At 37.0% G+C, this 20200-nt stretch overlaps 1 protein-coding gene across 2 annotated transcripts in view; it reads left to right on the plus strand.

Moving 5' to 3' along the window:
* LOC121737167 (phospholipid phosphatase 2-like) overlaps nucleotides 1-20200 on the plus strand; it is a 101006-nt gene that overhangs the window by 76887 nt on the left and 3919 nt on the right. For both annotated transcript variants that reach the window (XM_042128757.1, XM_042128758.1), the window contains exons 3-7: nucleotides 9703-9857; nucleotides 11074-11294; nucleotides 12576-12702; nucleotides 14132-14314; nucleotides 14841-15743. In XM_042128757.1, the coding sequence (XP_041984691.1) occupies nucleotides 9703-9857; nucleotides 11074-11294; nucleotides 12576-12702; nucleotides 14132-14314; nucleotides 14841-14963 (809 nt within the window). In that variant the 3' untranslated portion in view covers nucleotides 14964-15743. The remainder of the gene's footprint in view (nucleotides 1-9702; nucleotides 9858-11073; nucleotides 11295-12575; nucleotides 12703-14131; nucleotides 14315-14840; nucleotides 15744-20200) is intronic.

Raw genomic sequence — 20200 nt, forward strand, 5'->3', positions numbered from 1 at the left:
GTGTGTATGAGAAATACGTAAACAAGTTCTAAGATCTTTAATCATTAACAAGTTATGATTAATTAAAGAAAATGTGAAAACCCTGCAAACAGGTCTATTTGTCATATTTAAATAATGTGACATATAAATTTTATGATTTATAATCATGCACGAGTAATAACTTTCTTACGTACTTTTCATTGGCTGATGTACCTATGAATAATTTCTATGTTTTGACCAATATAATCTATACATATAAATAAAATTGGAGTGTCTGTTTGTAATATTGAAATAACCATTTTTTACTACATGCATATGAATATTTAGATGGTACATACACCAAAATAACAATTTTTAGAATTTTTGTATGTCTGTATGTCTGTCTGTTTGTTCCCGCTAATCTCCGAAATGGCCTTTTATTGGCAGATAGCTGATGTAACAAGGAGTAACTTAGGCTACTTTTTAACCGAATTCCAAAAAGGAGGAGAATATTTTTTACTTTTTTTTATGTTTTACCCTTTGTTGTCCAACTTATCACATTTTGTTGACGCGGACGAAGTCGCGGGTAGCAGCTAGTATTAAATATTTTACATTTAAACCACAACCTTGACATTGTTTTTTAAGCAAAATTTTAAGAGGATACACCAGGGGCGAGAGAAATTGAAAATAGGTATTTGAAAATGTATTGCTGTCTCACCAATCTCAAGTCTCCCACCGCAGAGCGCGATAGAGAAAATACGACAAAAGTTCTAATAAAAGAACAGAAAATCTTCGATTCGCTGTCCGCTGATTCCTTCTCCAAAACTTAACCAATTTAAGTACTTTTTTCATTAAGAATTAAAGCAAGGCTTGAGCTGTGTTCCTATGTTTTATTTTTTTTATATATTTTAGCCAGTTTTGTTTTCTGGGTGTTTGAACACAGAGGAAAATCTTGCCATTTTTTTGGGTCTTTGGACGTTCTTATCTTTTTTAATAATAAAATTATGAAAAAAAAGAAAACATAGAGACGTGCTAATAGTGGCCATAGATATTCAGGAAAAAAATCATAACTCTACCGGCATTATCCAGGGAGGAAACAGGGGACAGCGTTTGTATGGAAAAACGGCGGTGTGGATTCCTCTTAAGTAACTGTCGTAATATTATAAACATTATTCTTAGTCTGTTTTGTACCAAATTTAACCTGAACAAATGTAAAAACCATCAAATATCTTGTATTGTAATTTGTAGACTATAAATCGTCAAGATTTCACACATAATTATCTATGATTACCCAAAGTAATTTGTCTGAATATTTATGCAAATTCAAAAAACAAAAGTTAACATAATAATATACAAACACAATTCCATTTAGTTAGACAATTGTTTATTGTTTAAAATCACCGCTAATTTTCTTTTTGACGAATATGTATAATGTATTCGCATGCTTGACAAGAAACGTAATGTTTTGTTTGGCCTTAACTAGTTCTGTTGACTTCTCTATGGATATTTCGTTAAAATTATCAATTTTATAAACAAACTAATGATATAGTGCTGGAGATAAGGCCACCGCACCTGCAGCTCTTTTGATGTTGCAAGTGTGCGTGGGCGACGGGAGTTGCCCCCCTGATTTTATAAAAAAAAATCTGATCGTATTAATCATTTAACACTTGTGGACTCACCTGTACTGGCCATGTACGGCGCTAGTTGCTACTACCGTATCGAATATCGGTGACGTCATAGTACACCCGAATAGAAAAGTGCAATGACCTTTGCCTTTGTTTATATTGCGGTATAGAGGTCAAACAAGTAGAGAAGTTAAACAAAATGTTTTTAAGCGTGAAGAGGTAACAGACAGACAGATAGACACACTTTCCCATTTATAAATAATGGATCTAGAAATCTTTCGCGAATTTTTGGAGACCGTAAATGGAAGAATGATAAAGAATGATAATAATTACCAAAGATCGACCGTGTTGTCTTGGTGCTGGTGCCATGGGTGCCGGCAGGGGGTGCCAGGTGGTGCACTTGCACCCCTTGGGAATCACGGGATCAACAGGAATTATTTAAATAAAAAGCCGTCCATTGGAAATCATTGTACCATGCCGTACAAAGATAGTTCGTAATGTTTCGGCGCTGTTGACGTAAATAGACAGTCACTGTTGTTCGTAAAAAGTAAAAAGAAAAAAAAAACTGAAATCTGCACCCCTTGGAAATTATTTCTGCCGGCGCCCATGGCTGGTGCTGATAAAAACAAAGGCTAAAATAGTTATTTTCTTTAATAGAACTGCGTCTTCAAAATTATAGTGATCTTTGCTAAAGTTTCTGAAGTTAAAACTTAGAAAAGATACTGTAAAAATTTAAGAGGATTCCACACCGCCATTTTTTCCATACAAACGTTGTCCCCTGTTTCCTCCCTGGATAATGCTAGTAGAGTTATAATTTTTTTCCTGAATATCTACGGCCAGTAATACAATGTCCCTATGTTTTCTTTTTTTTCATAATTTAATTATTAAATAAGATATGAACGTTCAAAAACCTAAAAAAATGGCCAGATTTTCCGCTGTGTTCAAACGTCCAGAAAACAGATTTGGCTAGATTATACAAAAAAAAGCAAAACATAGGAACACAGCTCAAGCCTTTTTTTAATCTTTAATGAAAAAAGTACTTAAATCGGTTAAGTTTTGGAGAAGGAATCAGGGGACAACGAATCGTTGATTTTCTGGATTTTCTGCAGTTGTCTCTATTGCGTTCTGCGGTATAGGCTTGAGGTAAGGGAGACAGCTATAGATATTACACGTACTTTTTTTCATTTCTCTAGCCCCTGGTGTATCCTCTTAAAAAACTTACCAATGCGATTTGTCATTTGACATTGCTATATCTTCGCAAATTCCTAACTTAGCAGCGATGTCTTATGTTTCATTTCCAACTCCGACAGTTAAAATTAACGAAGTCATCTTGGCTACCCTTCTTTACCGCTTAAAATGTATGGAATTGATAGAACACCATTCGAACGTCAACTTCATAATATTATCGGACGCTTAGGTCAATTTCATACATTTTGATCGGCGATTCTATAAAGAAGCGACAAAGAAAAGGTCTTGGCTAGCTTAGCTAGCTCTTCATGATCACGATTTAAGAGGGCGACTAACCCCAAAAATCCAACATCGTCCTTCTCTCTTCACACTTACGCTCGTCTTTCATATGCCAGGTGAAAAAGAACGACGCGGATTCATCGCCAAATTACTTTTTAGGGTTCCGTACCTCAAAAGGAAAAAACGGAACCCTTATAGGATCACTTTGTTGTCCGTCTGTCCGTCCGTCCGTCTGTCAAGACCCTTTTTCTCAGGAACGCGTGGAGGTATGAAGCTGAAATTTATATCAATTACTCAGGTGTACTGTCCCTTGAAGCTGTGAAAAAATCAAACTTCTAAGCCAACGCAATCAAAAGATACAGCCGTTTATGCCGCAAATTTTCGACACTTGCAAGGGAATCAAAACCTACAGGGTGCTTCCCGTGAACTCAGAATCTTGAAATTTGGTACGAAGCAACGTCTTATAGCATAGATAAAGGAAAAATTACGAAAACCATAAATTTTTAGTTACATCACATAATATATTTTTTTTTAATAATTTTAAACTTACTACCCATTTCCTCATAAACGCGTAGAGGTATTAAATTGAAATTCATACCAAATACTCAGGTCTATAATACCTTTAAGCTGTAACAAAATCAAACTTCTATGTCAACGCAATCAAAAGAAACAGCAATTTAAGCTGCATATTTTGAAACTCGCAAGTACTCGCAAGGGAATCAAAACCTAAAGGGTACTTCCAGTCGACCTAGAATCTTGAAATTTGGCATGAAGCAACGTTTTATAGCACACATAAAGGAAAAATTCCGAAAACCTTAAATTTTTAGTTACATTACAAAATATATATTTTAATAAATATAAACTTATTACTTTTTTCCTCATGAACGCGTAGAGCTATCAAGTTGAAATTCATATCAAATACTTAGATCTAATTGCCTTTAACCCGTGAAAAAAAAAAAATTCTAAGTCAACGCAAAAACGCAAAACGCAAAAGTTGCGTTTTGCGTTTTTGCGTTGCAACCATTGATATTTTTGAACCAGATTTCTAAATAGTGACTAAAAACTTAGTAAATAAATAACTTTAATAAAAGAACTTTCGCAAGTCTGCTGCAAGGCTAGTATAAGTGTTTCAGTTATATTATAGATAAATGATATGTGTTAATATAAAATAAAGGATTACTTAAACGATAAAGAGATCTTTGTCTTAAATTTATGCTCCTCCATCTTTCCCCATTGTAATGTTATGAATTTCATTTTGCAATAAAAATACCATAGTTATGACTCGATTGTCGTAATGAACGAACTTTGTAAACCTTGCAGGTTTGTACGGAACCCTCGGTGCGCGAGTCCGACTCGCACTTGGCCGGTTTTTTTTCTCAATAACTCGATAAATATACAACATTTTCAAAATCCGCTAGGTCGATCTCTCAATGATAGAATTTTATACAATGTGTTAAAATATTAACTTAGTTCAATGCACGGTTATGGCAATAAATGAAAATTCGTGATTTTTAGATGCATCTTTGTGATTTTTTTCTATCGAGAAAATTTTAAGATATCGTGTTTTTGCTCAGATCGAATTCTCGGAAATATAATGTAGTATCTAATTTTAGAAAATGAAACAATTCGGGACCTATTTTCAAGTATAAAAATGAATTATATAATCGACACTTTAGGGTTAGTCACCCCCTTAAATATTATTATGTAGAGAACCTCTGGCCTATAATGTTGATTATGAAAAAGTGCGATGGGTTTCCTCAAAGGGCCCTTACTTACCTTTTGTACCTTTGTATGATGTGTACACCTTCAGATTCCTATGCAAGACCTTAATAAAATTTACACTTAACACGCTTATGTAAATTGGAAAACATACTTTATATCCTCACAATAAAGTTAAAATTACTTTATCACCACGTTAAAATAGGGTCAGCAAACGCAAGACGCTAATTTAATGAAAAAATATATTTCGTGTTCCACCACTAAAGATACTGAAATTTAAAGATAATGTCTATAATTTCAAGGTTCAATATTGCTTGTTTGAGACTGTATTCAAATGAATATGCTTTTAAAGCTGCAACATGTTTAACAATCCAATAATAGCCAAGGAATGATCTTACACACATAAAAGTTACAACTATAGGATAAAGTATTTAAAATCACTGTATAATGTAATTTGTAGCTATATTAAGATAATTTAATATACAATTTTGTTAGAGCGGCTATACATTCGCGATAAAATATTATAGTTTCGATCCGTCGTAAATAAACTGGTTTTCAGAAGTGGTTTCTTAGAAACAAGACGTATAAATATCTAATAATTGTCACTTAATCGGTCCTTAATAAGTATAGTTAAGTAGTTTTTTTTTCAAATATTAGTTCTTCTCGGGTTATTTTTCCTGATTAAATTACAGTAAATATATTTTATTACTTAGGTTCTCTAAATCAAAGTATTTAAAAGTTTTTAAAAATTTTGGAAGTTACCTGAACAGTCCATTAAAACATAATCATTATGTATAGACAACTGAAAAATAAAAGAAAAGACATCAGTTTTTCAGTGCAGTCATGTACATAGTTGTTAGATGCTTTACTATTAATTAGTATCTATCATCAACAGAATTAGTAAATAATTATGAAGAATGAAGATACATAAACTATGTGAAAAAGTAACTACCTACTAATTATTATAAAAAAATTTGCTTCAATGTTTTTTTTTTTGCTCACCGTACTGCATAGCGAATGCCCCAGTTCGTCGCTAATCGCAGAGGTAAGAGGGAGGATGTAATTGAGTCCAGCTGATGGATGTAATGGATCAATTGTATACCTTTATCCTCTATTACTAGATGAATGTACCGGCAATGGTGCTGACTGTTGAGTGCAAGTACTTGCCGTGAAGAAGCTATACAGGGTGGAACAAAAATAAGTGAATGAAGTGTGAAGTGAAGTAATAGTAAAATTATTTCAAAATTTTGAACCCCTCTACTGCAAAAGGCTGCACGTAAATTTTTGTATTTTTTTATAAACCTTACATACCACTAGAACTTTACTTGTTTCAAAAATGAACCAGAATGACCTAGCAGTTTTTGCAAAAAATTTATTTATAGATTCCTCCCCATACAACATTTTAGTAATTATTTTTTTTCACCTTAAAAAATACATTTTTATAAAAAACTTAACAAGGATTTATTGTTACTCTTTAGGACATCTTTCGAATAGTATTTTTTCCACACCTAAAAAGTTGTAAAATTATTTCAAAATTTTGAACCCCTCTACTGCAAAAGGCTGCACGTAAATTTTCGTAATTTTTTTTTCTAAACCTTATATACCACTAGAACTTTACTAGTTTCAAAAATGAACCAGAATGACTTAGTAGTTTTTGCAAAAACTCTATTTATAGATTCTTTCCCATACAACATTTTCGTAATAATTTTTTTCACCTTAAATATACATTTTTATAAAAAAAAACTTAATAAGGATTTATTGTTACTCCTCTTAAAATCTATCGGATGGTATTTTTTTCCACACCAAAATCAAACTTTTTTGCAAATGTCCACTATTTAGCGATTTCGGACCACTGTGTGGCGGTCCGGCGAAATTCAACTGTTTCTGATCAGAATTCGGACAATGTGTGGCCGGGCTTAATCCTTATGATGAAGGCTCTTATGTGGCAGCCACTTTCGTAATTTCATGAAAGCTGAAGATGGCCTCCAAACCTCATAGCCGCTGGTCGCTCTGAACTCTACATTTAAGCGACATGTACAGAAAAACTTTCAGCTTTTACAAAATGAAGGTCTGGCTCCCCCTGGCTCTTACTATATAAGAAGAGGCTAAGGATTTTATAATCTTCAAGAGGGTTATATGGGGATCAAATAAACTTTTATTAAAATAGATGACGCCGCGCCCGCAAATTCGTTGCACTGAAATTCGCAACAAAAACTATCCTATTCCTTCCCCGTCTCACAAAATATCTCCATAATATCTTTCATCTAACTTGGTTGATGGTTCAGTTTTAAGCGTAGTAAGACAGACACACGGGCACTCATATTAATAATAATAATAATAATAATATCTATGGACGCTTCACACCACGTCAGTCTGGCCCCGTGCTAAGTACCTAAAGGACTTGTGTTACAGGTACCAGACAACGGAAATATATTTAATACTTTTATACTATACATATATTTAAGATTTTTATTATATCATACACATATTTAATACACATCCAGACCCGGGAACTTTGAAAAATATTAGTTCCGTCGGCGGGATTCGAACCCGCGACCCCCGGCTTGAGCTACCGACGCGCTCACCACTGAGCCACAGAGGTCGTCAAATTAATATGCTTGTAAGTATTTCGAAGACGTAAGAAGCTATTTTCAACAATACCTTGTCTTTCTAAAACACTTTAACTAACGTTGAGTGATATGCTTTCGTTTTGAAGGCCGTAACAGATTTGTTGGTTTAACTTCGGTCACGGCCGTCAGGATGCACACGGCGTGACAGGTATTTTGTATTAATTACCATAATTCATGTAGGAAGATAGGTATTTCATTAAAAAAATAGTAGCTGGGAGAACACCAGAAGTGGAAACGACAGCAGGTATACATTTTCGCCGCTCGGTTGAAAGAAAGGTGCATATTTCTTCCTCTCCTACGCAACGAAATAGCGTTGAGTACAGTTCGACAAGGCTTTAAATGACAGTGGCGAGAAAAGGAAATAACGCTTCTATCATACAAAAACGCCATTTTTGACATGTGTTTGACAGTTCTCCTTTACCAGCAGCGCCTCGTCACATTCACAAGGGTTAAAACTTAAAAGCCTTGGAGCGCAAGCCCCAAAGGGCCGAATTACATAGGTAATCTCTGAATGTTTTGCCGCCGATGTTTGCGGTGCGGTGCCACAACTATTATGTCTTTCGGCTTTCCGCCCTAGCGACAACGCTCATTGCGTTTTTACAACTACATTAATTATTTTAAAGTAGCCAACTGACAGACACAACTTTCGATAACTATGATTGATACAATTCGCCATTTTGTTAATAGTGAAAGCATCGTAGGCGATCACAATTAGGACTGCGCCCACACAAGCGATATATCGAGTAAGATATAGCGTGGGAGCGAACATCTCTTTTGAAAATAACTGTACAAAATTGTGAAAGAAAGTAGAGTAGTTTTTCTATTGCGGCCAATAAAATCGACAAAGTCATCGTTACTGATTAAGTAACATGTTACATTGAAATACTTTGATTCGAATTCATGACAAAGATTAAGATACTTACAAAAAAATACGTGTGGCACTCGGGGACTAGTGACTACCGCGGCTGCAAAGCTATTGAATAGCATTTTTTATCAACTTACGCAATTATAATTCGCATAAGTCTTGTCTCACTCACACAAACGCGATGCCGAAGTACTGAAACGACGTTAGACGATACGAAACTAAACTTAACACAGTTAAGTACGGAATTTCTTGATTCGGTCACCGCGCTCATAGCCCGCGATAAAAACTATGCAGTAGCTTAAAAATATCTTAAATGCATGCGGATTTCCTATTTTAAAATAATAATCCTTGCCGTTCGGAGCAAAATGTGGAAATCGTAAAATAAGATAAGCATAATTCTGATTCCTGTGCGTCATTAGGCGGGTCCACGCCAAGCGAGCCACCGCGGCCGAGGCCCGCCGCGCGCGGCAAGCGAGCAGCCGCGGCCGAGGCATGCTCGCCGAGAGCGAAGCGGACGGGCGTACACAGCATGGTTGCCTCGCTCGAAAAGTCCGAGCCGTTCGAGCGAGGCAACCTCAGTTGAGCACAAAGACACGATGGTACCAAAACATGTGGACTTGGTGTGGACCCGCCTATTAGGCGGGTCCACACCAAGCGAGCCGCCTCGGCCGCGGCCCGCCTCGCGCGGCATGCGCCGTACGCTCGCTTGGTGTGGACGTTGTTCGCCCGAGGCGGGCGCATGCTCACGCTCGGGCGAGCGCGCGCGCGTCCGAGCCGAGCGGTGTCGGTTTTTTGAAATGCTCAAAGGCGCCTCAGTCGTTTGCCGCGCACAGTGTGGACGTCACATGTTTTGGTACCATCGTGTCTTTGTGCTCAACTGAGCGGCTCGGGCTGTTCGAGCGAGGCAACCTTGCTGTGTACGCCCGTCCGCCATGCCCTCGGCGAGCATGCCTCGGCCGCGGCTGCTCGCTTGCCGCGCGCGGCGGGCCTCGGCCGCGGCGGCTCGCTTGGTGTGGACCCGCCTAATATAATATCAACTTATTAGTTCTACTTTAATCCAAGCGCACAACAGTGCGCAGGCCGAGTTCCAGCAAAAAGCCGCCAAATTACCGTTTTTGTTATCAAACTCATCCAAAACGGCTGCAATGGACGTATTTTTATGAATTTTTGTGTTATCGAGTTTAGACCTAGACCTTACCCATCTAAACTCGATAGAATGCGTTGTTTTATCTTTTTGAACCATCCATACTAACACTATAGATGCGAAAGTGTCTCTATCTGCATTCTGCCTGTTCCCTCTTCACGCCAAAACGCTGAACCGATTTTGATAAAAGTTGCTATGGGGATACTTTAAGAGAATTAAGAGCGTCATATAGAGGATTTTATTATGATCCTTTAGTGTCCATTAACAATAACATCCTCTTTTCTTTGTCCACAGTTGCAGCGATATGTATTCTCCTGGAAGTCGGGGCGTTACCAAGCCGACGGAGCGGGTTCCGCTGCAACGATGTCGACCTCTCTTTCCCGCACATGGGAGACAGTATATCTATCTCCCTCATCGCTGCCATCACTGTCATAGTCCCCTTCTTAATTGTAAGTAAAAGAAATTAGCCTCTTAAGAATACGTTACACAGTGCGAGTAGCTGAAGTGACCGAAGGCAGCTACTGTGCCTGACTACTCGCACGAGAGCAGCTCGACTCGCCTCCCTGGGTACATCATGCACGCTGCTGACGTTGCAACTCGCAAGTCGCAACTCGCAGTAGATAGATAATCCATGTCACATGTGGCATCGCCTAGTCGAGTTGTGGCGAGTAGCTACCAACTTGTAGTAACTCGCACGCGAGCAACTGACCCACTCGCATATGAAAGTGACTCGATGCGGTCACACGGTGCAAGAAGCTGCACCTCAGTAACTGAGTAGGCCAGCTTGCATGTCAGCTCGCACTGTGTTACCAAGGCATTATAGTGCGTTCAGATTAGCGACACATGATTCGTGATGTTTGACATATTATAATGACATGACATGTTCACAAATCACAATCTACAGATAGTTACACACACTTCCATAATGTCACGATCACTGTCACGGTAAATGTTGATGTGACATAGAGAAAGAAATAATTGTCAAGTTGATGATTATTTCTTGTGTATACAAAGCGTATTTCTACGATACTAATTGTGCCTGCTAGCAAGTCAGACTTAATCTTTTCGTTTAAGTCTAAAATTGGCTATCTTAATCGTGAAAAAACTTTAAAATTGACTTTTGAAATTAAAGCTATCAAAAGAGGTTCGACGAATGATCGTTCCAATTTTGAATTTCATTATGCAAATCTGGAGGCAACCTATCAACACAAGCGCAATCTTTAAACAGGCCACTTAGAGCGAGGCCACAAAACACATTTCGATGCGTTGCGTCGTCACAACGAAATAACAATCACGCTCGTGCTGAAATATTACCGCATCAATTTAGCAATGAGAGCACAACAGTATCAGTTATCACAGGAGCTCTGACAGAGTTGCATTTGCTCTATTTTTATCCGTTGAAACACCGATTTCGATGACACAATCACAATAATTTGTAGCGTACCATAAAATATGTCTGTAAAACGAAGCAACATAACAATACTGAGTGGTGAGTTGATGAGACCCACTATGATAGCCATTACTCATAATATAATTATTAATTATTATTATGCTAAACTCATTTATGTTCTCCTACCGTAAAAAGTTGTAAAAACGCAATGCCATGCCGTGCTCCTAAAAAGTCACGCTTTTGATAAAAAATGCATTAATGTTTTGTAATTTCAGATGTGGACCGTAGAAACGATTCTACATAGAGATGACGAGTATACCCTTAAGAAGAGTAAACTCTACGCCAGCGCTAGACTAGCGGGCATCATATACAGAGACTATATCTACGGGGCGATAGTGAACCTGACAGTCCTGGAGGTCGTCAAATGTGTTGTGGGCTCTCCCAGACCGTCATTCTTCGATCTCTGTCAGCCTGACGCCGCGAAGACTTGTAATGGGTACGTATCGAAATAGGGAGGGGGATACGAAATCGTTAATGACTTGCAAAATAGGCATATATAATTTTTTTTAATGAAATAATGGAAAGCAACTTCCGTCGCCAATGGACATTCGCAGCATCAGAAGAGCTGCAGGTGCGTTGCCGGCCTTTTAAGAGGGAACAGAGTGGGTAATAGGGGAGGGTAGGGATGGGAAGAGAAGGGAATAGGGGAGGGTAGGGAAGGGAATAGGGTAGGGAGTTGGGCCTTTGGTAAACTCACTCACTCGGCGAAACACAGCGCAAGCGCTGTTTCACGCCGGTTTTCTGTGAGAACGTGGTATTTCTCCGGTCGAGCCGGCCCATTCGTGCCGAATCATGGCTCTCCCACGTCTAATATTATTATGATAACGTTTTAGCGTTACTAATACGCAACTGTCTTCTTCCTGCTTATTCCTATTTTCCTCCTCAGTATAATTTTGTTTCAGGATATTGGTTATTGTGGCTTCATCAGTCATGCGTGATATTAGTCACTGGACACGCAAATATCCTAATTCGAATGACTCTAGTACACAATATACAAAAACTCTATTAAGAGGGCGACTAACCCAAAAAATCAAACATCGTCCTTCTCTCTTCACACTCACGCCCGTCTTTCATATGCCAGGTGAAAAAGAACGACGCGGATTCATCGCCAAATTAGTTTTTTCCCAATAACTCGATAAATATACAACATTTTAAAAATCCGCTAGGTCGATCTCTCAATGATAGAATTTTATACAACGTGTTAAAATATTAACTTAGTTAAATGCACGGTTATGGCAATAAATGAAAAATTCGTGAAAATTAGATGCATCTTTGTGATTTTTTTCTATCGAGAAAATTTTAAGATATCGTGTTTTTGCCCAGATCGGATTCTCGGAAATATAATGTAGTATCTAACTTTAGAAAATGAAACAATTCGGGGCTTATTTTCAAGTATAAAAATAAATTATAAGATCGACACTTTAGGGTTAGTCGCCCTTTAAGCATCTACTGTGGTACTCTACTTTTCTCTATCATAGTACGCTTAAAATACACTATTAAGTATGTTCATCTTTGGTCTTTATTCAAAGCCAAATCTAATGGTCTTAAGCTACTCAAAATTCTATTAAGCACTCAGGAGTTGTCGACTTCCGATCCCAAAAACAGGAGGTTCTATGTTCATTTTTCGGCTATGAATATTATATATTTTATATACTCAGCGTTTCTACGCCATTTGGGAATCGATTTACAACATTTCTTAATAAATGTTCTTCCCCAGGTCGGAGTACATAACGCGGTACACCTGCACGTCCACCAGGTACTCCCGGTACCTGCAGATCGACAGCACGCGGAGTTTCCCCTCAGCACACGCCTCCCTGGCTGTGTATTGTGGGCTGTTCCTTGCGGTGAGTACACGAAGATTTTATAAGTTAGGGTCAGGGTCAGCAGTCGCCAACTTTTAAGCAGAGGATCAAAAGGTGACAAAATAAAGGTTAACACACTTGGGCACTATAAAATTTCGTGAGTGCCTTAGTGTGCAGTTACACAAAAGCACTCTTTTTAACTCTTATAAGTTATAACCTAGTAGGACAGATGACCGACACGACTGGCGGAGATCTCAGATCAAGCGCAGGAGTTTTCTACCCATGCGACGAATGGATCGTCTTTTTGCCAAAAAGTCTGATCAGCCTGTATTGCTCTAATCAAACTTAGATACAACGTCTTTCCAACCCGAGAATCGAACTCACGACCCCCGAGTTAATAGCAACGCTCTACAGTCTAAACTAATGGAGCACAGAGGCAAACCATTAACTTAACTAACTCAAACCCAGCACTAATGGGCATAAAAACGACGAAATAGCCATGACTTATGTACGTTATAAATGGCTGCGATGATTTTAATGATGATCGTCGTGATATTATCACGTCAGGTGATGTAACGTGGACGAGGAAGCGACTATTGAATTACATAACACATTCAGGACGTGATCAGAGTTCATGTACGATCTAGAATGAGAGTATGTTTGAGAGTTAGACTTAGAGTCGCATAATATAGATATAGTTGCAAAAACCCATAAAATTACAAGCATTTTAAGTCGCTTCTAGCTTCTTGAAATATGTTACAAGTTTGATGATGGCAAAAGACAATACCGCCATCACTGCAACTTGCATTTTTTAACTGCAATGCCTTTGTTTAACCACCAGTATTTAACTGGGGATAAAATATTATGTTTCATGGTTGGTTTAATGGCAGTACTTTGTGTTTTCAATGGTGTGAGCCACTCAAAAGCGTTAGTGTATAACTATAAAGTTTATATACCTAGCGGAATAGAGCGACAATCTCGATCTGTCAAACGAAACCGAAATTGGTTTCATTTAGGTGTGTAAAAATATGTGTACGTATACACTTACACAAGCATGATTTCTATGAGATTAAATTGTCAACATGCGGCACGCCGCACGTGCCGACTGGAGGTCAAAAAAAGAGTGCTGCTGTCATATTGTATCACACGTCTCTTTTTACCACGCAGTGTTACTGATAGTGACATCTCTCTTGCTCAGGCCTTTGTTTCTCTATTCCGCTAGGCTTTATGTGTATAACTAAACTAGACAAAGGGTATAGTCCTCAGAAAGAGTATTGGTCAGTTTTAGGACACTAACGTGATTCGTGAACTCTGGTATCTTGATACGCCGTGGTGACTGTTGAATGTGGTGATTTAATAATGAATACACACGCTCTTGTTTAAAAACCTGTTAACCAATAACAACGTTATGACACATCTATTGTACTTTCAAATGTGTAATAATAAATAATTATTTTCCGTTTGTCAACAGTGGTACCTCCAGCGGCGCGCGTTCAGCTGGCACAACCGCTCGTCTCTGGCGGTCCCTCTGCTCCAGATCCTGTGCATCATCTACGCCGTGGTGTGCCCCCTCACGCGGATCACCGACCACCGGCACCACTGGTGGGACGTGCTAGCTGGGTCACTGATGGGGATCTTCTCGGTGCTGCATACGGTGGGTTTTTGGAGATATGCCTTGGTATTGAGAGATCCTACTTGAGGAATATGTGTATTTGTTGACTTCTCCAAAAATGTAAGTGTATCTGTGTATCAGTCTCACGCTGTGCTTGAAGCGATTTTAGTAAAATTTGGTATTAAGATTATTTCAGCTTCGGAAAAGGACAAAAAGTTTTTATCACGGGTAAAATTCTACGGCTATCAGTTATCACTAACGCGTTACGCAACGAAGTTATGAGTAACTTCTAGCTTAATAAAAAGCTGGAAAATATTGTTCTTCCGATGACTTCTTAGGGCTCAGATGATCACGATTCACGCGTTGACGAAATACAGTCATCAACTGATCACTCTGCAGTCATCACGCATCACAATGGTGAAATTGTTGGAGAGCTTAAAGATACTGTTTACAAATGATAGCATAGCCAGTGACTGATAATATTAGTGGTTTCATCCGCAGTTAAAAATCCAAATAGCACGTTATTATTTCTTTTAAACTACGGTATTTATGAAAGTTTTTATTCCAGGTGCTAGTTCTCCTCAAGAACTTCTCGCAGCCGTCGGTGGCCAGCAGCAGCGACATCTCCAGCAGTGATAACAACCACCAGGCGGTGCGGCGGTTGCTAAGCAACCGGCCCGTCGTGCCCTAGCCGCAGGCCGTGTAGACCAACCCTGTGGCCTAATTCATAATAGAGAGGCCTGATTCATGATGGGCAGTTTGACTCGGATTTTTTGCACCAATAAGCGTCAATAGGCCAGATTCTAAATGGGCAGTCTGACTTTGATTTTTGGGCCAAGAAACTTCGACGGGCAAGATTCAATAACTTTAAACAAGCGAATAATAGATAATCTGACTGGCCTGATTTACACTAAGCAGTTCAACTGAGATACGAAAACTTCAAGACAAAGACTATAGCTTCGAAGGGCCAGATTCACAATGGCCAATGCCACTAGGATCCGACTTCACTGCGCTAATTAACTTCGATGGGCCAGGTACATAACAGGCAGTTTGACTTGAATTCGAAGATGAAATAAGTGTTATCAGATGTGATGAGCCATGTTGGGTTGGTTTTAAAAAGACTTTGTTTTGAGACTATTATGAAGTAACAAATTGTTAGCGATAATTTCTGGTTTGGTAGTGGTAGCAAATGGAAATGGTAGAAAAATCTTAGCTTTTTAGATGAAGAGAATATAGATTTGTGGTAATAGGCATAGTTGGGCACCGTTAATTAAATAGTTAACTTCGTTAATCGTTAATCGTTAATCCGCTACAAAAAAAGTTAGCTACGTTAAACGTTAAAGCGTTACATTTCGAAAGAATTAACGCAAGTTAACGTTAATCCGGTAATTTATGTAAAATTGCATTTTTATATCGTTGCGTTAGTGAACTTATTCAAAAACCTGTTGGTTTTGGTTCTGGAAGTTAACAGGTTAGAAACAAACAAAATATTCATATTATTCTAATGTGTTATTTAATATTCGGGCATAAGGTGCATATTCCCCTTTATGAAGTTGAAGTTCTCGTCTGTAAAGTGAGGCTCGTTTTGGTGTTAAAATGTCTTTACCGGTGGAAAAAAAGATAATATGCATTATTAAATTGAGATAAAATGTGCAAGGTATATTTAAAGTGTATAAGAGCGCGGAAAAACAGAGAAAAAAACAACTTTTGAGCGTGATCACGTTTAGAAAATTTTGTACTGCGTCTACTCTTTCTTGACAGACTGTGCGTTTGAAACTGTTTTTCGCTCCACGCCGCGGTGCTGTGCGGTAAATAGTAGGCATTGGATTAACGATTATCGGACTTCTACAAATTAACGGAAGTTAACGTGTCCGTTAACATTGCCTAAACTTAACTTAAAAGTTAATCCGTTAGTCAAAATGTTAACTTCGTTAATTAACGATTAACGGATTAACGAGTTAATGCCCAGCTATGGTAATTGGGTAGTATTTAAACAGCACAGTTATAAAAATAATGAAACATGAAATTCAAAGATCGGTTCGGTAGTTTTGGCGTAAAGTAAGGCTACTTTACGCCAAAACTACCGAACCGATTGTAATGAAATTCTGTACACAGATAGTCTAAAGCCTGAGAAAGGAAATAGGCTATTTTTAACTGGGAAAAAGGGTTATAAGGGGGTGAAAATGCGTAAAGTTCAAATTAAGTTAGTTCCAAAAATTCATAATAGATGGCGCCGTGCCGTCTCCTACATCGCACAAGCGCTTAATCTCATTTGGCACACATAAAGAATAGACCACGTGAAGGGGCATAGGCTATTTTTTGTGGAAAATTTTACGGTTTACGTGAAATTCCTAAGTTACCCGTGCGAAACCGCGCGAAACTTCTAGTACATAATAGCAATGGAACAAATGCTTAGCCCCAATTTCACCAACGTCTGTTAGTGCTAACAGCTTGTTAAAATGTCAAGTCTTCTCTTTCATTCATATGAAAATCGAAAGAGGTAACGTCATACTAATTCCGGCGTTAACTTTAACAGTCGTTAGTGAAATTGGGGCTAAGCCCCCTATTATTAATTTTACTAAGAGATCATGATTATAGTTTGTGCGTTTTAAGATGATATGGGTGACACTTCTCATATTCCTTGCTACGGGTTTTTTTACAAGAAAACAAAAAAAAACAAAATGTAATAATTGTAAATGAATAAAAATGAAAAGTTGCTAAATGTTAACTTATTAATATAAAATTATAAATTTTAACTGTGAAAATTATTGTTACGAAAATATTTGAAACAATGTCAGATGCATGAAATGGAACTTATGCCAATAGAGATTGACACTGTTGAATCGAAATCAAATCGATAAAAGGGCGGCCATTTTAAATCGCCGGCGCCACTCTGAAACGTCAGTACGAAATGGATAATTTCGATTGCAATTCCTTTACGAAGTGATTCGATATTTTTAAATTATCGATTAATTTTCTTAGGTAACTTCCCTACTATTGTCAATTATAATGTGTCACCCATATCATCTTAAAACGCACAAACTATAATGAATTTAAATTAATATTGCTGTATAGCCCGTCAAGAAAGTGAAGAAATTAAAAGGTGGCAAAATCGTAGTGTCATCCCTTTTTCTTAGATTGATTTGAAAGGGATGACACTACGATCACTTTTTAATTTCTTCACTTTCTTGACAGAGTACTGTACTTTTAAAGTTAGGACTTTACTTAAATAATAATTTCTGGAGCATATCAATGAACTTATAAATTATTGTGCAATTAAAAATATCAACTTCATTAGTGACCATTTTAATCCGTGTAAGTATATTTTGTAATTGTAAATATTAAATTGATTATTTAATAATTTTTATTTTTAAGTCGGAAAACCCAGTGTACATATTTAATTTTGAACGGATTAACCGCAATTTTAAATTGGGAAAATAATTAAAAATATTACTTCCTTTAATAAATTAGAATTGTATTTTAGTATCAAGGGCTGCTAAAAATATCAATAGGGTAACATAAAAAATAACACCATTTTTATAATTTATATAAAAAAAGGAAAATTTTTGTTCGTTTGGGCGAAAATACATTATCTCAAGAAAATGTGAAAAAAACCTATTTTTGCATTGAAAACGGAAAAATTCAAATGAATCCAATAAATTTTATTTAATGTTAATTCTTATTGTCGGATAAATAGTTTTATAATAAAAGTAATTTATTGCTACCTAGTATTTAATGCTAATTTGTAAAATTAAATGATATTTTTAACAGTTTCTCATGCGAAAATTATGGGTTTGGAATTTCTATGAGAACTTATTTATTATATGTAATTTTATTCTGAGAATTAAATTTATTTTTATAATGTAACATTTTAAATTAATACTGATTTATAATTATAACTTTAATGCAATATTTTTTAATAAAATGAAGCATTGTTATGCAATCAAAAAATGTTTGGATTTTAAAAGGTAAAAAATTGATTTTAATTTAAATTTCCTTATTTAACCCACTTAATCACCAGAAAAAGTATTTATTTAGCGAACCTGTCTAGTCTTAAGATAGTTAACAGTATTGTTAGATGTAAAATCGATAATTACCCACCTATATGACCTTGATCAAAAAAACCTTATTAGTTAATATTTTAACTGAGTAGCTGGTACTTTATTAGATTAGCTGGTACTTTGACGGATAAGCTCGTACTTTGACGGGTTAGCCGGTACTTTGATAGATGATCCGGTACTTTGACGGGCCACCTGGTTCTTTGATAGAACAGTAATTTATTAATTTTATATAACAGTTATATATTAATTTTGACAATTTTTTGCAAAATGTAACCAAAATACGTCAAAATTACGCTTAGGGTGGGTTGCACCAACTTACTTTAACTATAACCATAACTTTAACTACAATGCAAAATGTCAAATCTTTGGTTAAAGTCAAAAATGGGCGTCATATTTAACCATAATCATAGAGCTCGACAAGGCTTTAAATGCACGTCGCGAAAAAAGGAACTAACGCTGTCGTCATACAAAAACGCCAATTTTGACAGTTCTTTCAGACTTTACAAGCAGCGCTCCCGCCCACATTCATTTAAAGCCTTGTCGGACCAGCAACGTTTTCTGTCAAATTCTGTGGTCAAAGTTAAGGTTAAAGTTAAATTAGTCTAAACTACAACCATAACTTAGACGTTAACTTTAACCACGCCTCTGGTGAAACCCACCCGTATTATTTATTATTTTAATTTTTTGACAAGGTCTCATCCGCATATTGCAATCTTACCATACATTCCCATGCATTTAGTTTGTAGTACTGATGGTAACTGTAAATATAGAGTTAAGTTTTTATTGCTGAATAAATTAGTTAAATTATATTCGATTGTTTTATTACTAACCAAAATCTTAAGTAGGTAGTAAGTATAGTAACTAGTACTCGGATAATAAATATAAAAAAATATTTAATCAGTAAGTATAATAAATATTGTAATTTATTATCATATTTTTAAAACAAAATTTTGATTATTATTACTTAACTCAACTAGTAAAAATATTTATAGAGCCAATAAATATACATAGATGCAAAGTTTACTTGTCTAACTGTCGCACTCAGAGTGGAACATTAATTACTTAAATGTATTTATAGTCTAGGAAGTTATGCATCGCTCCTATACAGAACCTTTAAAAATTGTATTAAGTTATGAGCTTCATCACATAATATGTTCCTTAAGTGATTCTAAGCATTTTCCGCTAGCCACATGTTTCGTTTTGCCCCCCGGACTGAAAATGCTTAGAATCACTTAAGGAACATATGTGATGAAGCTCATAGCTTAATACAATAGTAGGGAGTTATTGGGCATTCTGTCCCACCTCCGTTCGCTCGCGCGCTCGCTCACTTTGGTGAAGGTGGGACAGAATGCCCAATAACTCCTGTTCGTTTATGCATCAACTGATGGTAAATGAAATGACATGCTCACGACATGCACCTCTGTCCGCTCGCGCCCTCGCTCACTTTGGTGTGTCAGTGTGCCACTTACGTTTATGCATCAACTGATGGTAAATGAAATGACACGCTCATGACATGCACCTCTGTTCGCTCGCGCCCTCGCTCTCTTCGGTGTGTCAGAATACCCAATAACTTCTGTTCGTTCATGCATCAAGTGATCAAAAATCGCTTCTCATCGATGATTGGACGGCTGAAAAATCTAGAGAGCTATTATAGGAACATTGAATTTCGTATGTTTGAAGCTATCTGTTTATATGAGTCAACACACTGCATGATTATCATTTTGTCATAATCCACTAATCACAGTGGTCGATTGGATTAAACAGATATGAAATTTCTGAAACAAAAAGAATCACTTAAATTAGAATGTGTCTGTCCTGCAGTTAAAAATGAAGTTAAGCGACATGGAAATTTACTACCAAATACCAT

The sequence above is a fragment of the Aricia agestis genome, chromosome 20, assembly GCF_905147365.1.
Source record: "Aricia agestis chromosome 20, ilAriAges1.1, whole genome shotgun sequence".
Taxonomy (NCBI): Eukaryota; Metazoa; Arthropoda; class Insecta; order Lepidoptera; family Lycaenidae; genus Aricia; species Aricia agestis.